The sequence below is a fragment of the Pipra filicauda genome, unplaced genomic scaffold (genome assembly GCF_003945595.2).
Source record: "Pipra filicauda isolate LSUMZ 115617 unplaced genomic scaffold, ASM394559v2 scaffold21_size4447388_pilon, whole genome shotgun sequence".
NCBI classification, from domain to species: domain Eukaryota; kingdom Metazoa; phylum Chordata; class Aves; order Passeriformes; family Pipridae; genus Pipra; species Pipra filicauda.
The window spans coordinates 500,182-520,930 of NW_024104332.1; the positions used below are offsets into that span (position 1 = coordinate 500,182).

The 20,749-nt window shown below is 41.8% G+C and overlaps 1 protein-coding gene across 2 annotated transcripts in view; it reads left to right on the forward strand.

Annotated features, from left to right (window-relative positions):
- The window catches only part of BARD1 (BRCA1 associated RING domain 1), a 41,706-nt gene that overhangs the window by 10,711 nt on the left and 10,246 nt on the right, over positions 1-20,749 (forward strand). For both annotated transcript variants that reach the window (XM_027735679.2, XM_027735680.2), the window contains exons 4-9: positions 91-1,088; positions 8,396-8,476; positions 9,157-9,329; positions 16,951-17,059; positions 18,311-18,446; positions 19,405-19,497. In XM_027735679.2, coding sequence (XP_027591480.2) covers positions 91-1,088; positions 8,396-8,476; positions 9,157-9,329; positions 16,951-17,059; positions 18,311-18,446; positions 19,405-19,497 — 1,590 coding nt within the window. The remainder of the gene's footprint in view (positions 1-90; positions 1,089-8,395; positions 8,477-9,156; positions 9,330-16,950; positions 17,060-18,310; positions 18,447-19,404; positions 19,498-20,749) is intronic.

A 20,749-nucleotide genomic window follows, 5' to 3' on the forward strand; every position in this document is an offset into this window, starting at 1 on the left:
CAGTTGTTTTTATGACCTTTGTTTGCTCTATGATGTTCTGTAGAGCTCTGTAACTCTATAATTATTTCTCCTCTTCCCTGATGCACTTAGATTCAGCAGAAGATGCATCCACACCACCTGACTCAGACTTGGGCAAAAACAACAAGAAGGAACCGATAAAAATGTGGTTCAGCCCAAGAAGCAGGAAGATTCGATGTGTCCTGAACAAGAGTCAGCCTGAGACTAAGAGAAGTGACCCTGGTGAGGACACATCTTCAGTTTATGATTTCTTTCCTTCCCCTCCTCACGAAAAGCCCCCTGAGCTGATAAAAAAACCAACCCAGAGGCAGAATAAGAAGATGAAGAAGAAACATCTGGCAGACATTAACAAAGTGTGGAGCTTAGAGAAGCCTGGGCAGAAAGGAGTTGAGGAGAAGACTCCCAAGGAAAAGTGTGTGACCATCTGCAGTCAGCCAGTGATCCTGTGCACTCCGGAACCGGAGAGCCCCGAAGAGAGACCTCAGCAGGAGGCTGTGAAGGAAGATGACTCCAGCAAAAATACAGGAAATGTGGAAATGCCACCACAGGTAGAATCCCCAGAGAAGAACGATAACAGTGAGGTTGTGTGCCCTGCACAAGAGAGCAAAGAAAACAATTGTGCTCCAGAGACGTCGCTGTCAACAGAAAATGAAACCACGCTGTTAAAACGTGGGAGGGAGCAACCTGGGCTTCAGCTCACTCCTCATCCTAAAAGACTGAGGAGATCTGAAAGGGGCATTGCTGGGAAGGCAGGCAGGCAGGCAGATTGCTTGGAGGAGTTACCTCAGGGCTCCCCCATCTCCCCAGCGACTGAACACCAGACACCCGTTCAGATTTCTTCCTCTGCATCAAAACTCGCTGGTACTGTAAGGAAGACAAGAAGCTCTGCAGTCCTTCAAGCAACAGATAGTCCTTCACTTTCAAAATCTCCCTCTGCTCCATCTACTCCTAAGACTTGCAGTCAAGTATCGATACCGTTCAGTCCTTCTGTGTTGAAATCCCCTGGTGGCAACACAATTTCCAGAAGAAATTACAAAGGAGAGACTTTGCTCCACGTTGCTTCCATCAAGGTAGGACCATCATCTTCTAGTTTAACTTTTAACAGAGGTTTAAAAAGACAATGTTGTTTTAAGTGTATTCTGTAAATCAGTTACTTCAGAACATCCTGTGTCGGTGGGGGGGAAATCTCATTTTGTGATCTTTATCTTCTGGGTTTATTGGGAAGTTTCCAGCCCGATTCTCTGATTTATAAAGAAATGACTGTTGGAATGATCAAAGATGGTTGTACTTGGGAACTCAGTGCGTTACAGTGTCAGTTATACCCGTGAGTTCTAGGAAGTGATAAGCATTTAGATGTTTTGGCCTTGTGTGCCAGAAAGCTGTCTCTGATTTGTCATAAGGAGCTTAGTAAGTCTTTCAGAGCTCAGTGAGTGATCCTGATCAGTTTAACTTGGGCAGGACAAGATCTGAATTACCTGCATAAAGATAACTCTATGAAACCTTAATTGGGGTTAATTCCATAATCTTGAAAGTCTGCCACCAGGTGCAAGTGTTGGCTCAAGAGGAATGGGGTGCTGCACCCTGTGATTCCCATGCTGAGCCCTGTGCTCTGAAGGGAAGGGACAGAGTTGGGGTGTTCTCAGTGGGCTTCAGTTTTATGTAGGATCAGTGTTATTCTTGGAATGACAGCTGTCACTCATTGTGCTGTTATTACCTTAGCCAGTTCCTGCTGTGGTAGAACTCCATGGCTTTGCTCTTTGCAAGGGCTGTCCTTGCCCATTACTTTGTAGAACTGCAGGGAGGGTAAAACTTGTCCCACTCATCAGATGCACTCGTGGCAGCTCCCTTCGGAGAGGTTGTTTCAAGGAGTTTGTAGTCTGGCAATTTAAATGTACTTTGTGCTAAATCATAATACACAAATACTGTGTGGTTAATAAACTGCCTCTGCTGGAAGAATTGATTCCTCTGTAAGCATCCTGACATTTATACAGCACTTCTGTGTGGTGAGACAGGCTGTTCTTGAGCAATAACTGTGCCCTCTTTCAAAGGCATTCTAATAAGCCACTCCTGCTGCACGAGACCTTTTTAAACAGAAGTGGCAGCTGAGTTTGAGTTCAAATCTCCTACTTCATGCCATTAATATGGAGTTAGGGAGGAGAAAATGAAACATTGTCCTCACAGGACTCAAGAGCTTTGAAGGATAGATCTCTTGTTACCTCTCCTCGTAAGTCCTGTATATTCCTCTTTATTAAAACGCTGTTTACAAATTACCCTTGCATGATTTACTGGGAATTTGTAATGAATACCGTCATGACTGGCTGGCTCTAAAAAAAATTGATGTACCTTGACTAGTTTTCACACAGGTGTGGTTTCCAGCAATATGTCTGACACTTCTTTGGAACACGAGTATTTCATCTAAGAAAACAGCCCCTCTGCAGCTTATTGTGATCCTTGGAGTATTGACATATTGGGGATGTTTCCAGTAAGGTGTTTTTTCATTGCAAAGCATTTTGAAGATAAATGAGTAGAAATGAAACAGTTCATGCTGTAGACAGAGGATAGGCATGTTTTGATTATCCAGGTTCAGTGGTGCCACTGGCACTGCTTGTTGGCATTGGCACAGCCCTCTGAGAAAGGACAGGGCTGCCCCAAGGGGCTGGAAAGCTCATCTCCAGCTGGACTGTGGGCAGTGGGGTGGGCTTCTCCCAGTCCTCAGTGTGAATTCCTTTCAGTGTTGCCTTCTAATGTTTATAATTATTGAGCTAAAATGGGAAGTGCCTTCTGTTCCTCATTAGTTCTGCTGTGGTTTTTTATCCATCAGTTCCATATTCATTGAGGTGCTCATTAGCAAAGGCTTGTTTAGCTAGGTAGGGCTTCAGGGTGATCCCAAAGTTACTGCTGTCTTTTAAATGGAACTAAAATAAGGCCAGGGAAGTTATCTTTTGGTTATGGTCACAGTTTTCTTGCACGTATCTTTGTTTCCAGTTACTAAACTTCCAAGGCAACTCTGAGAAAGATGTTTTACTGTCTCAGTTCCTCATCTGTAAAGGAGGTTATACAGGTGACCTCCTTTCTTTTGTGGTGGTCCTGGTTCTTGTTATGTGGCTTAATAATCAGGGGATTATTATGGCATTCTGAAGAAGCTGCTGCATCCCCTGGTAGCCAGGAAATGTAGGCACAGTCACTAGTCCCTGTCAGAGTAGATGAAGTTCCTGGAGCCAACATGATGGGAGGACTTGCTCTTTCTAAAGAAGGATTGGCCATGGGGTTTTGGAACATCTTACTTTGTGAAGCAGTGACCAAGAAATGGCAGGGATTGATTGCCATGGATGAATGCCACTGCAAGAAAACATGGGTTTTTTGCATGCAAGTATCTTTTGTAACCTGTATGTTTCTAGATCACTCTTCCAACTTGTAGAACCCTGCTATGGAACTGATAAGTGTTTCCTCAAAGACATTGGTCTTGAAAACACCAGGCCTTATACTGTATGTATATTCTCATTGAGGGGTTGAGTTTGGGGTTGGGGATTGTGGTTTTTTTTGGTTGGTTGGTTGGTTTTTTTCTTTTCCAAAATAGAATGTCATTTTCCATTTCCATTGTCCAAAATCTCATTTTTTCTGCTTCTGGAAGGAGTGTTTCTCTTCCAGTTTAGTTTTATAGGCAATTTTTTCCTTGTTCTTTCTACAGGCAGTAATGTTTTTCCATGTGTATAATAGGCAACAGACATGTAGCTGCCACCCTCCCCCCCAAAGTGAAATAAAGTCTAATTCTCTGGGACTTTATTAATTATAAAAATAAATCTGTATTATTTTCATTAGCTGTTAGGGTCTAATATCCAGAATTTAATTAAAGCTAATTGAATTCTCCCTTTTTTTCTTATTTAAAAGAGATCATAAACAACATTATCACGCATGAAAAGTGAGTGTTGTGCTGTTTCAAGTGATTCTGAGGGATTGTCCCCATTTACTTCTACTAGTTATTACCTTACTGAAATCAAAATGCTTCTCAAGAAAGGTTCTGGTGTGGCTGAACTTAGTGCTGAGCTAAACTAATAAATGAAAATAAAGGTGACTCTTCTTGCAGCAAACAGCAGTCATGTTTATCTTCATGGTCATTAAAGGTAAAAATTCCAATTAGTTAAAATACAAAATGTGACCTTTTCAACTCAGAATGTTCTAAACTAGTGGGAAATTGCCCAATCAAAAGCCCTACCACAAGGGACTTTTTTTACAGTAGGATAACAAATTGTTCCCAGGCCCAGCTCTTACCTGGCAGTTAAAACACAGCACGGCCCTGCTTGCTGAGTTAGTGTGGGGAGAGAAAAGCCCCACTGTTTGTTGGTACAGCATTTCAGCTCTTGGCTGTGCCTGTTTCTGCTGCATTGCCAAGGGAGATGATGGGGCAGTCCCCAGGGGAATTGTGCCACTGTGGGTTCTGGGAAGAGGGGCAGTGAACTGCAGTGCAAGAGGGTTGCTGAGGACCAACAGCAACAGGCACACTGTTTCCAGGGTGGGAAGTAGCTGGGAGAAGGCTCGTTGTGCTTCAAGTTAGAAGGAATCAGAGAGTTGTCCCTGCTCTGAGGAAAGAAGGAATTGCATCTGTGCAGAGCACCTGCTTAGTTTGACGAGAGAGAGGTGGGGTACTGGGACCAGTTTTGGTTACCTCCTGTTCCAGGGGCCCTTTAGTTCTGACAGCTGACCTGGAGGGCCTTTGGAAAGGCTTCACCTGTGGCTGACCTGCTGTTCTGGACTCTTGGTGGTCTTTACATCATTACACCTAACATTAATAACTAGGAGATAATCCCTTCCCAGCCTGTGAGACTGCTCTGCCTTTTTGTTGCTGTGTTACCACTTAATGACACATTAGGAGGACGGTGAAAGAAGATTCTGTGTTTTTCAGTCATGGTCAACATCAGAATACCTTGTAAATCCTGTTTTCAGGTGGCTGACCTAGTCAGCTGAGCAGGTCCTTTGGTGCCAGATATGTGTGTGCCATGTGTTGGGTCACAGAACATCTCCCCTCCCGGAGAAGTGAGGCCAAGGCAAATATGAAATAGCACTGTGGTTTCAAATGCAGAAGTTAAGAATGTGAAAACTGGACATGAGTCAAAGCAATCCATCTTCCCAAGTGCTGATTTGAAAGCTTGGAAACAAATTACCATTTCTTTTCCAATAATGCTCGGTTGTTACTTCTGTTTCTGAGGCAGGTTGAACTTCTTGCATGCATTCTCTTTAAAGGTTAAGCACAACTGCTTGTGTGTTTGTTATTAATAAATGGTCTGCTGGGTAGGGGATTGATTTGGAGAAATTTGAGGGGAAAAATTTGCTGGTTGCTGGAAAGAGTTGATGGGAGCATTTGCAATTCCTATAAGCACTCTGTAATTCATATTTGTCCTCTTTTGACTATTTATGAGTTGTAAATAACCTAGTTCCCCCAACTTAAAAAAACAAATGTCTTTGGGTTTGAAAGGGTTTTTTTTCTGTTCATTTGTTTGACCTAAAGATTGAAGTCACTTGGTTACATTTGGAAATAAAGGGAGAAATGTTTGGTAGAAGTAGTACAAATTTTTAGCTTCATCTTCATGTACTGTCCTAATTCTTTGGATCTTTTGAACTGGTAGAATGTTTTTATTACCTTAATAATTTAAACAAGACTTCTGGGTGGAAAATATCTATGGTTAATGGAGATTGTAAAGGGTACAATGGGAAAAAACCCCTGTAAAATAGGACTGAAAGGACACTTGCAGTTCTTAACCATATGTCTGTGTTAAAATCAGGACACAATTGACTTGAGAGAAAAGGAAAAAAAAAAACCAACCAACGACCTCGTGCGAGCCAAGTAAAGATGTTTTTCTGGGCTTATGCCATCTGTGGCTGCAGGAACTAAATTCTCCTTGGGAGGAAGTGTTAGTAAAGCTGTGCAAATACCCTTCTCTGCAAGCTACTGCCGGCTCCAGGTCTGCCAACAGATGGCCCCAGTGCCTTTCCTGCTCGTGTGGTTTTCCCAGCTCCGGTAAACTCTGTCAGGGAGGGAGAGCAAACCCGTGGCTTTATTGTGTTGTCACTACACATGAGCTTTGTTATGAGCTTAAAACGTCCTTTGCTTTGTTTCTTCCGAACGGACAATTCTGCATTCTGCAGTAGTTCTCTGCCTCTTCAGGAGCTGGGTGTAATCCTTCATTGATAATGAGATTCCAAAATAAACACTTCCCAGTGAATTGATAACGTTAGCATTTTTCTACCTGCTGTCTGTCGTGTTCTCTCTTTCCAAACAAGGAGTGTCTCCATTTACCTTTCCACTCTGCTGTGCTACAGACTGCACAGACACACTCCCAGGGTCCCTCCTCACATCCTCTGCTTGTGGCTCCCTACTGGAGACTCGTGATTTCCTGCTGGCATTGCTGGATGGAGTAATCTCAAGGAACTAAATGGACTAAGTCAATCCCAGTAATAGTCAAAGTGCAGTTTCATGAAGCATCTTGGAATCAGTAATTCCATACTAATAGCTGTGGTCTCTTCTGCTTTCTTGTGGAGGAAAGACATATGGGATAGACATATTTGGAGCTGAGACTTGCACCTACTAGGAAAGCATTTATTGACTTTTAAATGTTAGTGATTACATCAACTGTGAGAGAAGAGGTCAGTGTAAAAAAAACCAAACCCAAAACACCTCTCCCCACCCCCTTCCCTGGGGGGAAAAACAAAACCCAAAACAACCTCCAAAAAAACTGAACTGGCCAATGTTAAAAAAATGCACTTTTTTCTTTACTTTTGGATACTGTCAGCACTGGTGTCCACCCCAGCAGCATTTCCTTTGATAAAACTGCAGCGCTGTCTCACAAATCAACGTTCAGGACTGATCTGGGAAGCTGTGGTGCTGCCTAATGCCCACACAGATTATTAGCTGTGCTTCCTGCTTTAAGGGAGTACTCCTGAAATGTCAAACCCTTGCTGTACATGTTTGCAAACTGAACTTTAAATGATAAGCTCAGATCTCGCTCATTATAGATAATTGTAGCTTCTCTCTGTTGGAAAAGATCTTAATGCTGAGCAGTGTCTTGGCTGCCTCTGAGTAGCTCCTCAGATTTGATGCATGTCTGTTCCCTTGCAGCCATGAGGAATATGCTGCTCTTAGAATTCTTGAATTGCTTTGAAAGGTAACATTTTGCTGGGACATCTAGGTTGGGAATAAAATGCATGAAATTTATCTCTGATGTGTTAATTTGCTTGATAGTTGTAAAGCCAGAGATTGTCAGCAGTTTTTTGGTGAATTTTGAGTGTACAGTCGTTGCCTACTGGATTTATTTCTCCTGAGCAGCCTATCTTAATATTCTCTCTAACTAAAGAGTAAAGATTAAGGCTATTTTGTTTTTTTGAAGTGTTCCTCAGTAACAAAAAAAATTGGATTAAGTTTATTTTTGTTGTATTTAAAGCTTAATTTAATATTCTCTCAGCTTTTCTTTCTAAGGCATGCTGTGAGTAACAGGAATTCCTTGACTTTCCAGTACCACTGTCTCTTTGGCTTGCTTTTTCCACCTGCTCTTAAGATGCCTGCGCTGCAGAGATGTCTGTGCCTCAGCTTCCACAGGAGCCTCCTCCTTACCTTTTTATAGCTGCATCTGGATGTGCTCCAATCTTACTACCAACTTTCTCTCTTGTACTTTGTTTTTCAGCGTCAAAACCTCTGATTCACAAATTCTGCTCTTTTGCTTCCTTTGCCTTGTCTCTGCTTAGCCTCTCTCCGTAATCCACCCTTTTCAGCACGTCTCCTTGCTTATAGTAAAAACTGAATACAGCTTCTTTTAAAAAGCAGATTTAAACTATTTTGGTAAAATAACTGTCAGAGAAAGTATTGATGAGATTCAACATGGGTAGTAATTGCAGTGTTAAATAAAACTCTTTTCCTTTTGACTTGTGGAAAAACAATTTCTAGAAGCTTGTCAGGCTTATTAATTTATTTCACCTATGTTTTCAGCCAGTTATTTAGCTTAGCTTGAAAGAAAAAATCCAGTCTGAAGGATAAGGAAATTCTCCAAGAAGTTCCTGTCTTTAATCCTTGCAGTTGACTCTAGTGGGCAGATTGCAATCAGCACAAACTTTTCCCTTTGTTTGGAGTTAAATCTGTTCTATGCATTGTTTTTATCTAGGAATATGTATTTGTGCTAAATGTGTTGGTGCTTCCAAATGAACAGTAACGATAAACTGTCATCTCCAAACCAGTTGAGCTTTTGTTGCCCCTGACAATATCTACATGGAAGGCTTATATCATTGCATTCTTATTGCAGCTACATTTAGAGTTTGGCATCTCTTAAATTTCTGTTGCCTTTGTGTATCTTCTTCATTAGTTTTTCACAACTATGTTTTTTTCCCTATGTAGGGTGACTTAGCAGCTGTGGAACAGCTGCTGACAAATGGGGCAGACCCCAATGTCAAAGATAATGCTGGCTGGACTCCACTGGTGAGTATTGAAGTCTCTTTTTCTGTCATCTGTCTTCTAATCAGATTTCACTTTATCCCTCCTTTCCTCGCCCATAGTTTAGTTCCCTTTGCACAGAGAATTTTGCAAAGTGAAGAAGTGATGATAAACAAGGTTAAAAGAATTCATAGCAGCTACTGACCTGCCCAAATCTCACTCTCCTCTGCTGGGGTGTATGGCAGGCCACGAAATCATTCAGCCTGCGATTCTGCAAGTGCAGAAGATAAAACCACAATAGCTAGAAAACGATCAATTGCAAACCATGTTTATATTTTATGGGTTCTTAATGCCCTCAGTGTTTTGGAAACATGTCAAGTAGTGGAATGAAAAAATTGCTCACTCGGAATTGCAGAAAACAAACAAAAAGTTCTTTTCAACCATGACTTCTTCCTCTCCTGAAGAACACTCCTGACAGTCTCTAATCTGGAAGGCTTTGTTCCCTGCAGTCTAATTTGCACACAGCTGGCCTTTGTTCAGTTCCTCTCAGTGTTTTTGTCAGTGCTGGGTTCCCAGGTTAGTTCCTGTCAGGAATGTCACGCACTCTCCTGGCGTATCATCTCCCCCGACCCTCTCCTGAGTGCTGGAAAGTGAATTAACCGTGTGGCAGAAGCCCTTGCCGTGAGCCCTGTGTCACCTGTCCGCTCTCCCGGCTGTGCCCCCAGCACGAGGCGTGTAACCACGGGCACGGGGCGGTGGTGGAGCTGCTGCTGCGGCACCGGGCGCTGGTGAACACCACCGGCTACCAGAACGACTCCCCGCTCCACGACGCCGCCAGGAACGGCCACGTGCACATCGCGGAGCTGCTGCTCGCCCACGGCGCCGCCCGGGACGCAGTGTGAGTACGCGGGAATGTCGCGGGAACTGCGGCAGCAGCCACAGCTACAACCTCCAGAGCCGCGGCTACAACCTCCAGGGTGCACGTTGAGTAAACGGGAAGCAAAGCCAGTAATAAATGTGATTTGTTTGAAGTGAGGGGGTGGGTGTTAAATGTACTCTCTGCTGTGCTTGAAGCCTCCTTTTCCAGGTAGGTGTTTCCTTTCCACTTTCCTTTGTCCTAAGCTTTCCTGAGGACTCCTGAGTCACAGAGAGCTGGAGTACTGGAGACTGTACTAGGAAAGCAACAACATATGCTTACCCTAATCTTACACTTTCCTGTTGGCATCTTGTTATAGCAACTGTCGGCTCGAAGATGCTGAACTAGATGAATTTTGAACTGCTACAGCTGTTTTTTGTCTCTCTGCTTTTACTACACTACTTGCTAGCAGAAGGCATTTTGGTCCAGTCTCCCCTATTTTCACAAATGACATAAACACAGGCTGAGATTTGAGAAGTGTTTCTTTTTTTTTTTTTTTTTTTTTTTTTTGTTCTGGATCAAAGCACTAATCCTTGGTACACTTTTTAATTTAAAAAAAAAAAAAAGCTTAGAGTTTTTTTTCAGTTGAGTCTTCTATACAGTTATACCTCCTGAAGATTTTGGCATTTGTGTATAGGAGATGTTAAAGAATCTTTTAGTCTATGAATAACCCTGCAGCCTATTAGTATTTCAGACACTAAATGTAATTTTAGGTGGTGTATTGTTGTTGTGCCAGGGCCTGTGTGTAAATTTGAGTCCAATGCAAGTTGTCAATAGGTGTGTGTATGTAGTAACACAGCAGGATGAAGTCTTGCATGACACAGGTTTCCTTGGCAGCTGCATAAAGAAGCATAAATAAGTTCAGCTTAATCACTTGAATTCTTAATATTTGCTCTTGAAGCCTACAGAATTAAGGTACTCTGTGGGAAAGTGTAGGGTTTTCATAAAGTCCCAATCTTGAAGATACTAGAGTTTAAAAAAACAGCAAGAAAAAAACAAAACAAAGCAACAAACTCTCAAGACTTAAGCATGAAAAAGTAAAACAAGGATCAATTGTTCATCTTTGCTTTGTTGTTAAACAACAAGGACTAGCACATTTCTGACAGCTTCAGAAACTCATTTTCAAGACACTTTTTGACTGTCAGGAACTGGTTGTGTCACACTTATCACTTGTCTGTCTGGCATTTGAAAGCCTGGCACAGCCACCAGCTCTGATGGAAGGTTTGACAGGACCTGAGCACTGGGAGGTTTGCACAGCTGAGACTCCAAATGCCAGCAGTGGACTCTGCAGGTCTCTCATGAGCCTTGGTCTCTGCTGCGTGTGTTCACACAAACAGAGGTGAAGCTGAACCTCTTTCAGCTCATTCTACATGAGCAAACATGGCTTTCTGTTGAAACAGAAGCTTTTTAATCAGGGAAGGAGAGATGTATGTAAACTGCTAACTCTGCCTTAACTTTTTACTGAATGTAGATGATGTTCAGTTAAAGTCCTTTTGAGAACAAATTTAGCTGCTGTTAGTCTTTGTGTGATTTGTCTGACAAAAGCAGCCCTGGGTTCTTTGACAAAACTTCAGTCTTGTATGTCCCTCCTGGATTAATTGAGGCTTCCAGTACTTCTTTTCTGGCTGAAATGCTACTGTGTGTGTTGCTATTGCATTGATGTTGGAAAGGGATTGGGCTTTTCCCCCTCCCTGTTTTTACAGAAAGCATTAGAGCCACACAGTAAGGGATGTACAAGCAAAGTGTTCAGGCTTGAATAGTGAGACTCTACTGACCTCTTCTAAACACTATCAAGAAACAGTAGAAACAAGAACAGTGTTTCTGAGACTTCTAAGAATGTCTTTTGCCTCCCTTCCTTCCAGTGCCCCACTAGCTTTCAGCAATGAAAAGTGCTGTGATCTTTCCCTGGATCATGACTGTGCAAATCTTGCTGTGTGTTTTTTCTGCCACTGCCTCTGGTAGTTGTACTCCTAAATGAGCAGTGGTTGGATTTGTCTGGGTAAGTGGATTTGAACCTTCTTTAATAGAAAAGGTTTAATTTACTCTTTTTTTTTTTCCTAGTGGATACAAGTACCCTTAGAATGAAGTCACATCTGACAAGAAGTTTGTTTTTCTTCAGTGACTTCTTTCCTGGATCCCTGAAACCTGCAGAGCAGAGTTTTAAAAACAGGAAGCAAAACCAGGCTGAGCGCTCAAGATGGTGCAGTTATAGTTCTTTTCATTATGACTAGTTAGAGTTGGTTTCTTGGTACCTAATGCAGGATCTGCTCACCTTCCCATTGTTATTTTAGCATCTTTACAGTAGAAATTGAGGAGTAATGAGTAGATCTTGCATCTCTTCTCAAGGGTTTATTTTCTTGAGGGACATACCTGAGGCGTCCCTTAATTTTAGAGGTGTGCAGTGCATGAGCTAAGACTACGCCAAGCCAATTTTTCCAGATCAAAAAATTTGTCTCATTTTAGTTTGCTTTTTTCTTATTTTTTTTTTTTTTTTTTTTAGAGTATGAAACTCCTTCTAGTCCTTTTGTGGGGGCTCTTCAGGCTTTCAATGAACTACCTTTCAGCCCAGGAAAGGGCCCTCCTTAATGTGATGGGATAAAGTGATTCTTCATTACCTCACAGGAGAGCGGGGAGGAAAGTTTGATTAGTTCACTCTGGTTGCTTAAAAGTCTTTCCCTTTAGCAAAGCTCAGTAAAATGTGACCATGATAAATGTGTTCAAATGTTACTGGGGACACTATGAAATATATGGCGTGAAACCTCACAATAGTGACTGATGTCTTGCTGCTGTTTTGACAGTAGAATTAACTCAGTTTTGTGTCTTAATGTCCCTTGTGTGTTGGAGAGTTAATCTACTGGAATAAAAACAGAGCTTGTGTTGAATAGCCTGCTTAGAGCAGTAGTTTTGAAATTTAGAATGACACTCAACTGTGCCAGAGGAAATATGTTTTTAAAGATGTGCAGTATTTACTGACTGCAGGCCCAAAGGCAGGTAGGACCCACTGGTCTGTGCAGGGATGTAGGATATATCTGGAAGGAAATACAGCCGCTTCCTAAGGGACCTTAACTGGTGCGGTGCGCAGGGATAACCCTCTCCAGGGAGCTTTGCAGTTCCAGATTTAGCTCATCAGGTTCACAGACCCATCAAGCACATCTCATTCCAAGCACCTTTCAGGCTGTTTTTCTCCTCACGTGTTAACACATAGTGCTTTAAGAATCACCTGTATATAATATGAAGCAGCCACACACCTTTTGGGCCAAGCGAGTACAGATGAGGGCTTCCTCTTCTGCCAGAAAGCAATCCTGGGATTTCCGTATTCCTTGGCAAAAAAAATTTCTTTTGAGATCTCTAAGATTTAATAGTTGTGGCACTCCATTTGCCATTGAAATTTTCACTGACTGGGAAAGATATGAACTACAAATGAAAAATATTATGTGGACCACTGGACCTATTAATTGTCCTACTGGTCTTGTTAATTTTTTTAAGTTAATCTCCTACACATAGCTAATTTTTATTTTTATGACTTTTTTCAATGTGCTTGAATTCTGCCTGTTTTCCTTGCTTCACAGCAAGCCAAGTGATTTGAAAAATTAGATCTGTGCATTTGCAATTTCACAGCACTTCCTAAATGCTCTCCCTCAAATGGGCTGCCTTTCCAGCTCTTCATGCACAATAAGTTCAGCATTAGTAAAAATTGTAGCAGTGCTCCATTTCTTTTTAGGTGTTGGCTGTCTTTGAGTCGTTGTGAGTCTGATTCTGAACAAACCTCCAGAAATGCTTAGGGATAGACCATGGTCATCAATTATGAATGAATGGCACAGGGACAAAACCTCTTCTAACCTGCAGTTAGTTCAGGAGGCATTAGGCCTGTGACACTGACATCATTTTGTCTGCTCTTTCTAAGACAAGAGAGTGCAGGTCTTTGCTGTCTCAGTGCAAGACAGTATGTTTAACTTCCTGCTGACAGCAGGTTAATTAAAACCCTGGCTCTGTTTGGGTATCTCATATGGTTTTTCTGGCTGCACAGATTAAGTTTTCTTCCTTTTGTCAGGTTCAGAAAAGGTTTCTATTTACCATATTCTCCAATCCAGGTGCTGCCTGGAGAGCCCTGACCTAGTCCTGTTTCCACATGGGAGTTAGTGGTTACTGCACTGAGACCTGGTTGCTGGACTTCCATTCAATACTGAACTCCTTTGTGGGGCTAGAGTAAAACTTGTCTCGTGCTCAGCTGTGGAACCAGAGATAGCTTCTGGTATCAAAATGGAGCAGCTTAAAACTCCTGATTACAAAGTGTTATGTAGTTATTGTTTGCTTACATCAGAAGTTGTGCGAGATTTGGGCTTCGAAACCATTAACAGGCATGTCTCCATACTTATCTTCTCTCCTCTGATGACTTCTTTGCTGAAAGTTTAATGAAACATTTAGAAGGTAGCTGTAAAGTTTTGTTTTGGCTATAAGCAGTAACCTCTGTTGTCTTCATACCTAATACTTCAGCAGTGTTGTGCCATAAACTGAATCCTATTTCTAAAGCTTTTTATAAGAAGTTCTTTGAAGTGTCAGTCCTTAAGATATCATCTGTCATCTCGTGTAAAGTCATACTCAGAAGATTACGCGGAGTTGCTCTTCACTGGGCTCATCTCCGCTCTCAGCACAGCCATCCTGCTCTTTGATTGGGATTTGTTCGAGCTGTGATAGCCCTCTACTGACTACTCAGTACCTTGATGGCTGACTAATAGGAGGCTGCTTGCATCAAAGGGTACATCTGACTCTTGAATGTTTAAAACAACTTTCAAAAAGCCCACTTGCATTCTGGTAGAAAGAATTATGCCTTGGAGACCTTGTATTCCAGCTTAAGCACCACAGGCAATTATTTCTCCCTTGTAGAAACAATTGTGTCTTCCCTCTGAGTGTGGAACTCCTCATATGCACTGGGCCCATTCCCAACGAGCCCAGGTCTGTAGTAGGAGCACTCATAGTTACTGATATTTCTAAAAATACTGTGTGTTAGGGTGGACCTAATGGGCATGTCTAATTTTGCTTTGCAAACCGGGTCAGAATTAATTTTGTACTCTAAACAGGGTGGATGATTTCCCTTGTTCAGCTGAGCTGGATAAAGACAGATGTGAGCACATTTTTGTCAAAAGCTTGTTTCCCACTCCTGTGCCTTGCTGGTGGTGTTGTGCTTGCATTGGTCAGGTCCTTGATCCTGATCATAGGGTTAAAAATAGTATAAATTCCTCATATATTAAAAGCAGTTCCTCAAGCTCCTGCCCTGGTAAGTGTGGCAGAGGCTGGGAATGGGCTCCTTCTCGTGGTGATCGCTGACTTTTTGGATGGTGAGTGGGTGCCTGAGAAGTACAAATATGGATTTCATCCTTTTTCTTTGAAAAGGATGAGTAAATTACAACAGTAACCTCCTTGAAATCTGTTGTTAGGATGTCCTCCTCGTCTTGGTTTTTATTTTGTAAACCCTATTTTCTCCTGTTTCAGCTACGTTTTCTCTCTTTCCTTAAGCTCAACAATCTACTTTGTTGCAAATATTCAAAACTCTTAAATCATCCCTTGTACTGGTGTTCCTTTTTCAGACCTCAGCTCCCAAGTTTGTCAGAATTTAGCTGTGGCACCTTACCACCCTGTAAATAGCCATTGATTCGTCAATGCTGCATAATGATGGGATAGCATTTCACAACACTATTACAAATTCATTAAGAAGCAACTGAAATGAGCTTAAAAGTGTAGGAAAAAAATTTAAGTGAATACAGAGGGAGGAGCTGGACCTCTTATTGTACAGTTTAATTGGCAAAAAATGTTCTATGTTCAACTGCGATGCTCTGTATATTTATCTATGGTAAACATTCATGAGGTTTTTTTCCAACAATCAAGGATCTTACTGTGCCTTTGGAGGGAAAAACACTCCCAAACCTCTCCTACTGACACACAGTGATTTCCTCCCTCTTAGTTCCCAGTGGAAGGTCAGCCATCTAGTCTAAAGGTGATTTTTAGTGGATGTGATGATATATCTATTACCCCCCCGCATGCATTGTTCAAAGGAACTCTATCCTGCAGCAGTTTGAGTGGAATATGGCCCTTATTTAAGGAAAGGGCAAGAGCTACCCTGATGATGCATGACAAAGCAGAAACAGCATGACAATATTTAATGGGCTGCAACTCCCAGGACCGGGCAGAGATTTAACCAATTATCTTTTAGTCTGCAGAGCTGGTATTATGCCTGCACTTTGCTCATTAGTGGCACAGAAGAGCTTGGGAATACTGTAGAATACCATCCCAGACCCTTCTGTGGGGGATTCTTGTGGACTGTTGTTTTCCCAAGGGGCTGTGTTAGTGAGCACTGCTCTGTCAGGAGCACGGGAAGGTGCTGAGGTCGGACACATCTGTCAGCTTTGTGCTGGCCAAAGCCCCCTAGTTAAGTCAGAGTGAAGACTTAATGACTTGAGCTTCTCTTTGGGCTGGGTTGGGTTGTGGCATTATGTGGAATTCCCTATAATGCTTCCTAGATTTCTGCTCTGCACAGGAATGTGTGGCTGAGAGCAGCTCTTCAAAGCTGCGGTGGTTTTTTGACCCCTTTAAATGTTTCATTGTCTGATGACTAAGCTTGCCGGGGTTTCAGACACTGAGTCAGGGCTTTGTTCTCAGTGACAAGCTTCCCCTTCATAACGAGCTCTTATTATGCCTTTTGAGAGCAGAGCTATGTGAGGTGGGGAGAAGAGGATCAGCTGGAATAGCCATTATTCCTACAAAGGGCAAAGCAAGCAGAGTATTTCCCCAGAGTGCTGGCAGAGGATCCTGTTTGCTAATGGCAATTATACCTGTTCTGCGGTTTCAAGCTTTCCCTCCCCCCTCTGCTGTCCTGCAGCTGAAAAGTTGTGTGAAGAGGAGAGAGAAGCCATGGCTGTGCTTGGGGTGTTTATAGCAAATCACATCTGTCTGAGGAATGCTCAAAGAGGAAATGGCTCTTGAAGCACATCTAATAACTGTGAGGTGCCACATACGATCAATAGTTCTCAGCAAAATTGGCAAACCCACTAAAATCAGAATGAATTGGCTGCAATGTGTTCTGTGGAACAGCACACTGGGGGAAAATGAGATGCATGCTCAAATCCTGGAAGTGCGAGGGAGCCGCGGTTCCCAATCAGGAAGCCGAGAGCTTTTCCCATAAAAGCGCAGCCACATCAACTCCGATGTTTAATACAGCGCGTGGAATCTTCTGACATGTCGTTTATGGCAAGTGGATAAGCCAAAAGTACATTCCTTGGTTATATGACTGCAATGAAAGATTAAAGCTGAATTTTCTGGGTCTTGCAAATGATATCAAAGTGCATCTTGAAACAGTTTAACAAGGACTGTGGTTTATTTAACTGAACGTTCTGCTCTGAACATCCCTTACTCCTCAGCTGAATGCAACAGCTTGTAATTCAGTATCCATCTGTCTTGGATGCAATTCTTACTTGAAGCTTTGTGCTTTTAGCTGAAATTACATATTAATAAGAAAGTGGGAGGGAAAGCTACCCAGCTAATGTGCCCAGTTAGTTAAGAATCAAGTCACATTTTATTTACTTAAACCCATCTGTGCTTGTTTTGCCAGTAATATATTTGGTCTGCGGCCTGTGGACTATGCAGAAAGTGAAAGGATGAAGTCTGTGCTAATGTTGCCAGTGAAGAATGAATCACTTTCGCTTAACCAACCCTCCGAGGTAAATGTCTGTGGGGGTTTTTGTTGTTGTTGTTTTGCTTTTTCAAAAAACCCCTGTAAGTTTAACCTGTAAATATTGAAGACTTGGACATAATTACAGTACATCACCTGCTTTACAGAGAGATTTTAAAACTGGGAAACTAACCTGGACAGTATTTCTAGAATGTATGTGGAACACATACAAGCCATGAAATTCTGTGTTACAGCTTTATCTGGGAAAACAAAGGATATTTCTTGTAATGTGGATTTATTACAGGAGAATGAACACTGTGTTACTCCTCAAGTATTGTTGCTTGAACTTGGCTGTTGATGTTTTTTTTCTTCATATTTAAATTTGTTCTACTTACCAAACTGTCTGAAAGCAGCAGCAGTTTTTGCTCCAGGTGCTTTTTGTGTGCATTTAAAAGGCTGCTTCAGTATAATCCTTTGTCCAACAGTGAAGATATCAGCAGTTGAAAACAGCTTTTGGAGCTTTTGTGGGGTTTGGCTTTTTCCCCCTCTTTTTGTCAAAGACTTCTCAGGACTTTTAACCAAAATCAGGCTATTCAGACCTAACAAGTTCCAGCATTATGAAATGCTTTGGGCTTCCTGATGACTGAGGATTAAACTGACCTGGCTGATAGAAGCAGTCCTAGTTTACTGCAGGATATACAGCTTGGTCTGATCCCTCCTCATTGAGGCTATAAGGTCCCCATTGGCCAAAAGTAAACTGTTGCAGTTGAATGAGCAAGGATTTGGCTGTTCCTTCCCCAGGTAGCAAATGTCAGATGCAGCTCTTCTGTTGCAAACAAACCCCTTGGTGTTTGCATTCGCTGTGGGATGAGTGTGCACCCATGGATGGCTCTGAGCTCACATGGATGATTTGATCTGAGGCCTGGGGCTGTAGGGTAACAGCATCTCAGAGGTGTGTCTGTGCCATGGAATTTGGGAGTATTTATAAAAATCCAGGAGCTGAAGTGTCACATCCTTGTCAGCATAAAACTTGAGCAAACAGTGCCTCTTATTTGCATTAGTAGTATCCACATAAAAAAACCACTTAAGCATTCATTGCTTACAGGGCAAAGTATTAGGGACTTTTACTAGAAGTAAATGCAGATGTTAATTATATAGATTACTCAACAGTGTATCTGTTGGTAATACCCTGTTCACTAGGCTTGCCATGAATTGTGTTTCGAAATGCCTATTCTTTTTAAATAAAGCTGTCTAGTAAGTTAGTTGCTTTATGTTCCCAAACGTTTTCTGTTTCCTGCAGGCACTGAGCCCCAGCCAGCCTAGAAATGGCCCACTTGGTTTACTGGGGAGCAGTCTTAGTGCAGAGCAGCAGAAGTTGCTGAACAAATTAGCAGCAGTTCTGAAGGCTCGAAGATGTACTGAATTTAACAGTGAAGGTATGTAAATGTCTCTGTCCAAATATAAGTAACTACAGTTCTGCACCTTATCCTTCAATAACCTACAGTGGGGTTTTTTATTGTTCCTGGTAAGAGGAGCTTCTGAAATCCCTGGATTGTAGCTGTGGTAGAACGATGCATGTAAACACAAATAAAGCCTGTCTGGTTACCGAGGCAGGAGGCTTCGAGGGGAGCCACAGTTTGGCAGCATGTTGTCTGTTATTGAAAATCCCTAAGTCTCCTCAGAGACCTCTTCTCTTTAAGGTCTCTGCCCATATGAGACATCCCGTAAAGTTTGTGCCTTCCAGCGAGTCTTGGGCAGATGGTGCCTTTGGAAAGAGCGTGTCATTGCCCAAGAGCTGGCACGTGTCTTCTGACATTGCTTCAAGTTTTGTGCCTCATTAAGATTGATGGAGCCAAATTATGGGGCTTGGGGTTTTTTTTTTCTCCCCCTTTGAGGAGAGGAACATTGCCTTAAACCCTCCTATTAGATTTTCTTTGGAGTGCTGCTTGTGAACAAAATGCTAAGGCAGTTTTCCCTTACCATCTTTCACATTCAGATTACTACTCTGAAATTTTGAGTTGAGTTCTGTTAGCTTTGCATTAAAGCAGTAAGATCCCATAGTAAGATTCCTGTCAGAGTTAAATATAACTTTAAAAGGATTGAGAAAAAATACTGTCCTATAAACCTCATCTGAAGATTTAAGTGTTAGCTTGAAACTCTAAAACCATGACTTCCCTTTTTCACAGCCAGTATAAGTTGAAACTCACAAAATTTCTAATAGCTCTTCTACTAACTCTTATCATAGTCTCAAAAATCACATACTTGTGCTGGAAAGAGTGGTTGATAAATTATTATAGTCTGTTTATTCTTTAAATGGTGATTGATTGCTTTTCAACCAGGCATGGTTCTGATTTTTATGTGCTTTTAGTTCTACTGATGTAATTTTTCTCCTAGTAACTCATCTTGTTATCCCTGATGTTCCAATGCCAAGTACTGTCAAATGCATGATGGCTGTTCTGACTGGATGTTGGGTCCTCAAGTTTGAATGTAAGTATTAAATAGGTGGGATTATTTGGGGTTTTTAACCAGAAATTTTAGATGGGATTCCAGAAAAAAAATTTCCTCAACAACTGCTCTAATGTCAATACTATCTTAACATAAAGTGTGAGGGTTGTGGTTTGTTTTTTTTTTTTTTTAAATCTCCTGAATGACAAGAAATTTAATGAGTATAACTACTGCTTTCTTGTAAAATGAGTGCATTTCATCGTTAGATGTGTTGGGTAGGTCATGGCCTGACTATCAGTGGGGAGGGAATTTCTTCACTGCTGTATTAAAATGGATTTGAAGATTATGGAAAATATCCTGGGAGAGAGGGGAGGATTTTAGTGAATTCTAGGATTTCTTGTCAGCAGTTGCCATTAGAATTGATAGGAAACTTTAGCTTGCTTGGGGTACAGCTCAAGGGCTGTTGGAATAAAGCCTATATTTACATATAAGCTGAGACTGTTGAAAGTTTTAACTTCTAACCCAAGTTGCAGGTCGTTCTGATGTTATCTTTCATGCAATCTGTAGCTAGTTTTTATACAGTGCATGCTTTTTTATACAGCTGTTCTGTGGACTTAGGCCCCAGTTCTGCTTTTTATTCATTCTCTCTGATGTATTTCTTAGTATCTGTTCTCACAGTAGTTGCAAAAGCCATCTTCTTCCCCTTGACCTTTATGGCTAAGTCCCTTTAACTAATAAGTACACTACAAATGAGTTAATTATCCATGGAAAACTCACAGGCAAATTTCATTCCAGTTTTCTACTGTGTGACTAAACATCAGAATATGAGGACTCCTTAATGGTCTAAATTTTCCAGCCACTAATGTTTATGAAGGCACTGTTCAAAGCCCCAGAAGCTGCATACTAGTTTTTGAACTAAAGCACATCATCAGCTTGAACACTGGACTCAGAGTGTTCATTTGGCTTCCAGCTACTTTGTTCCATGCTTTTTTTTTTTTTTTTAAAGGATCTGTTGAATTAGTGTCCCTTTAAATGCTTTCTGCAACTCCTGTGGTGGCTTTTGTGGCCTTACAGGCATTTGCAGAAGGGAAACACCGTGTTGCCTCTGTGTTCTTACAACTAGGAGTAGCTTCTCGTTGAATGTGTAAGAGAGAAACACTGTTTATGTTCCAGCAAGCAGATGGATTTCATAACCTCCAGACATTTTGTTGTTAAGCTGAATGGAGGTGGTTTCCTCTTTGGATGTAGGGATGCAGAGCAGGAAGCTTGGAAAGCCTAGAAGTGGTGTTTGGGT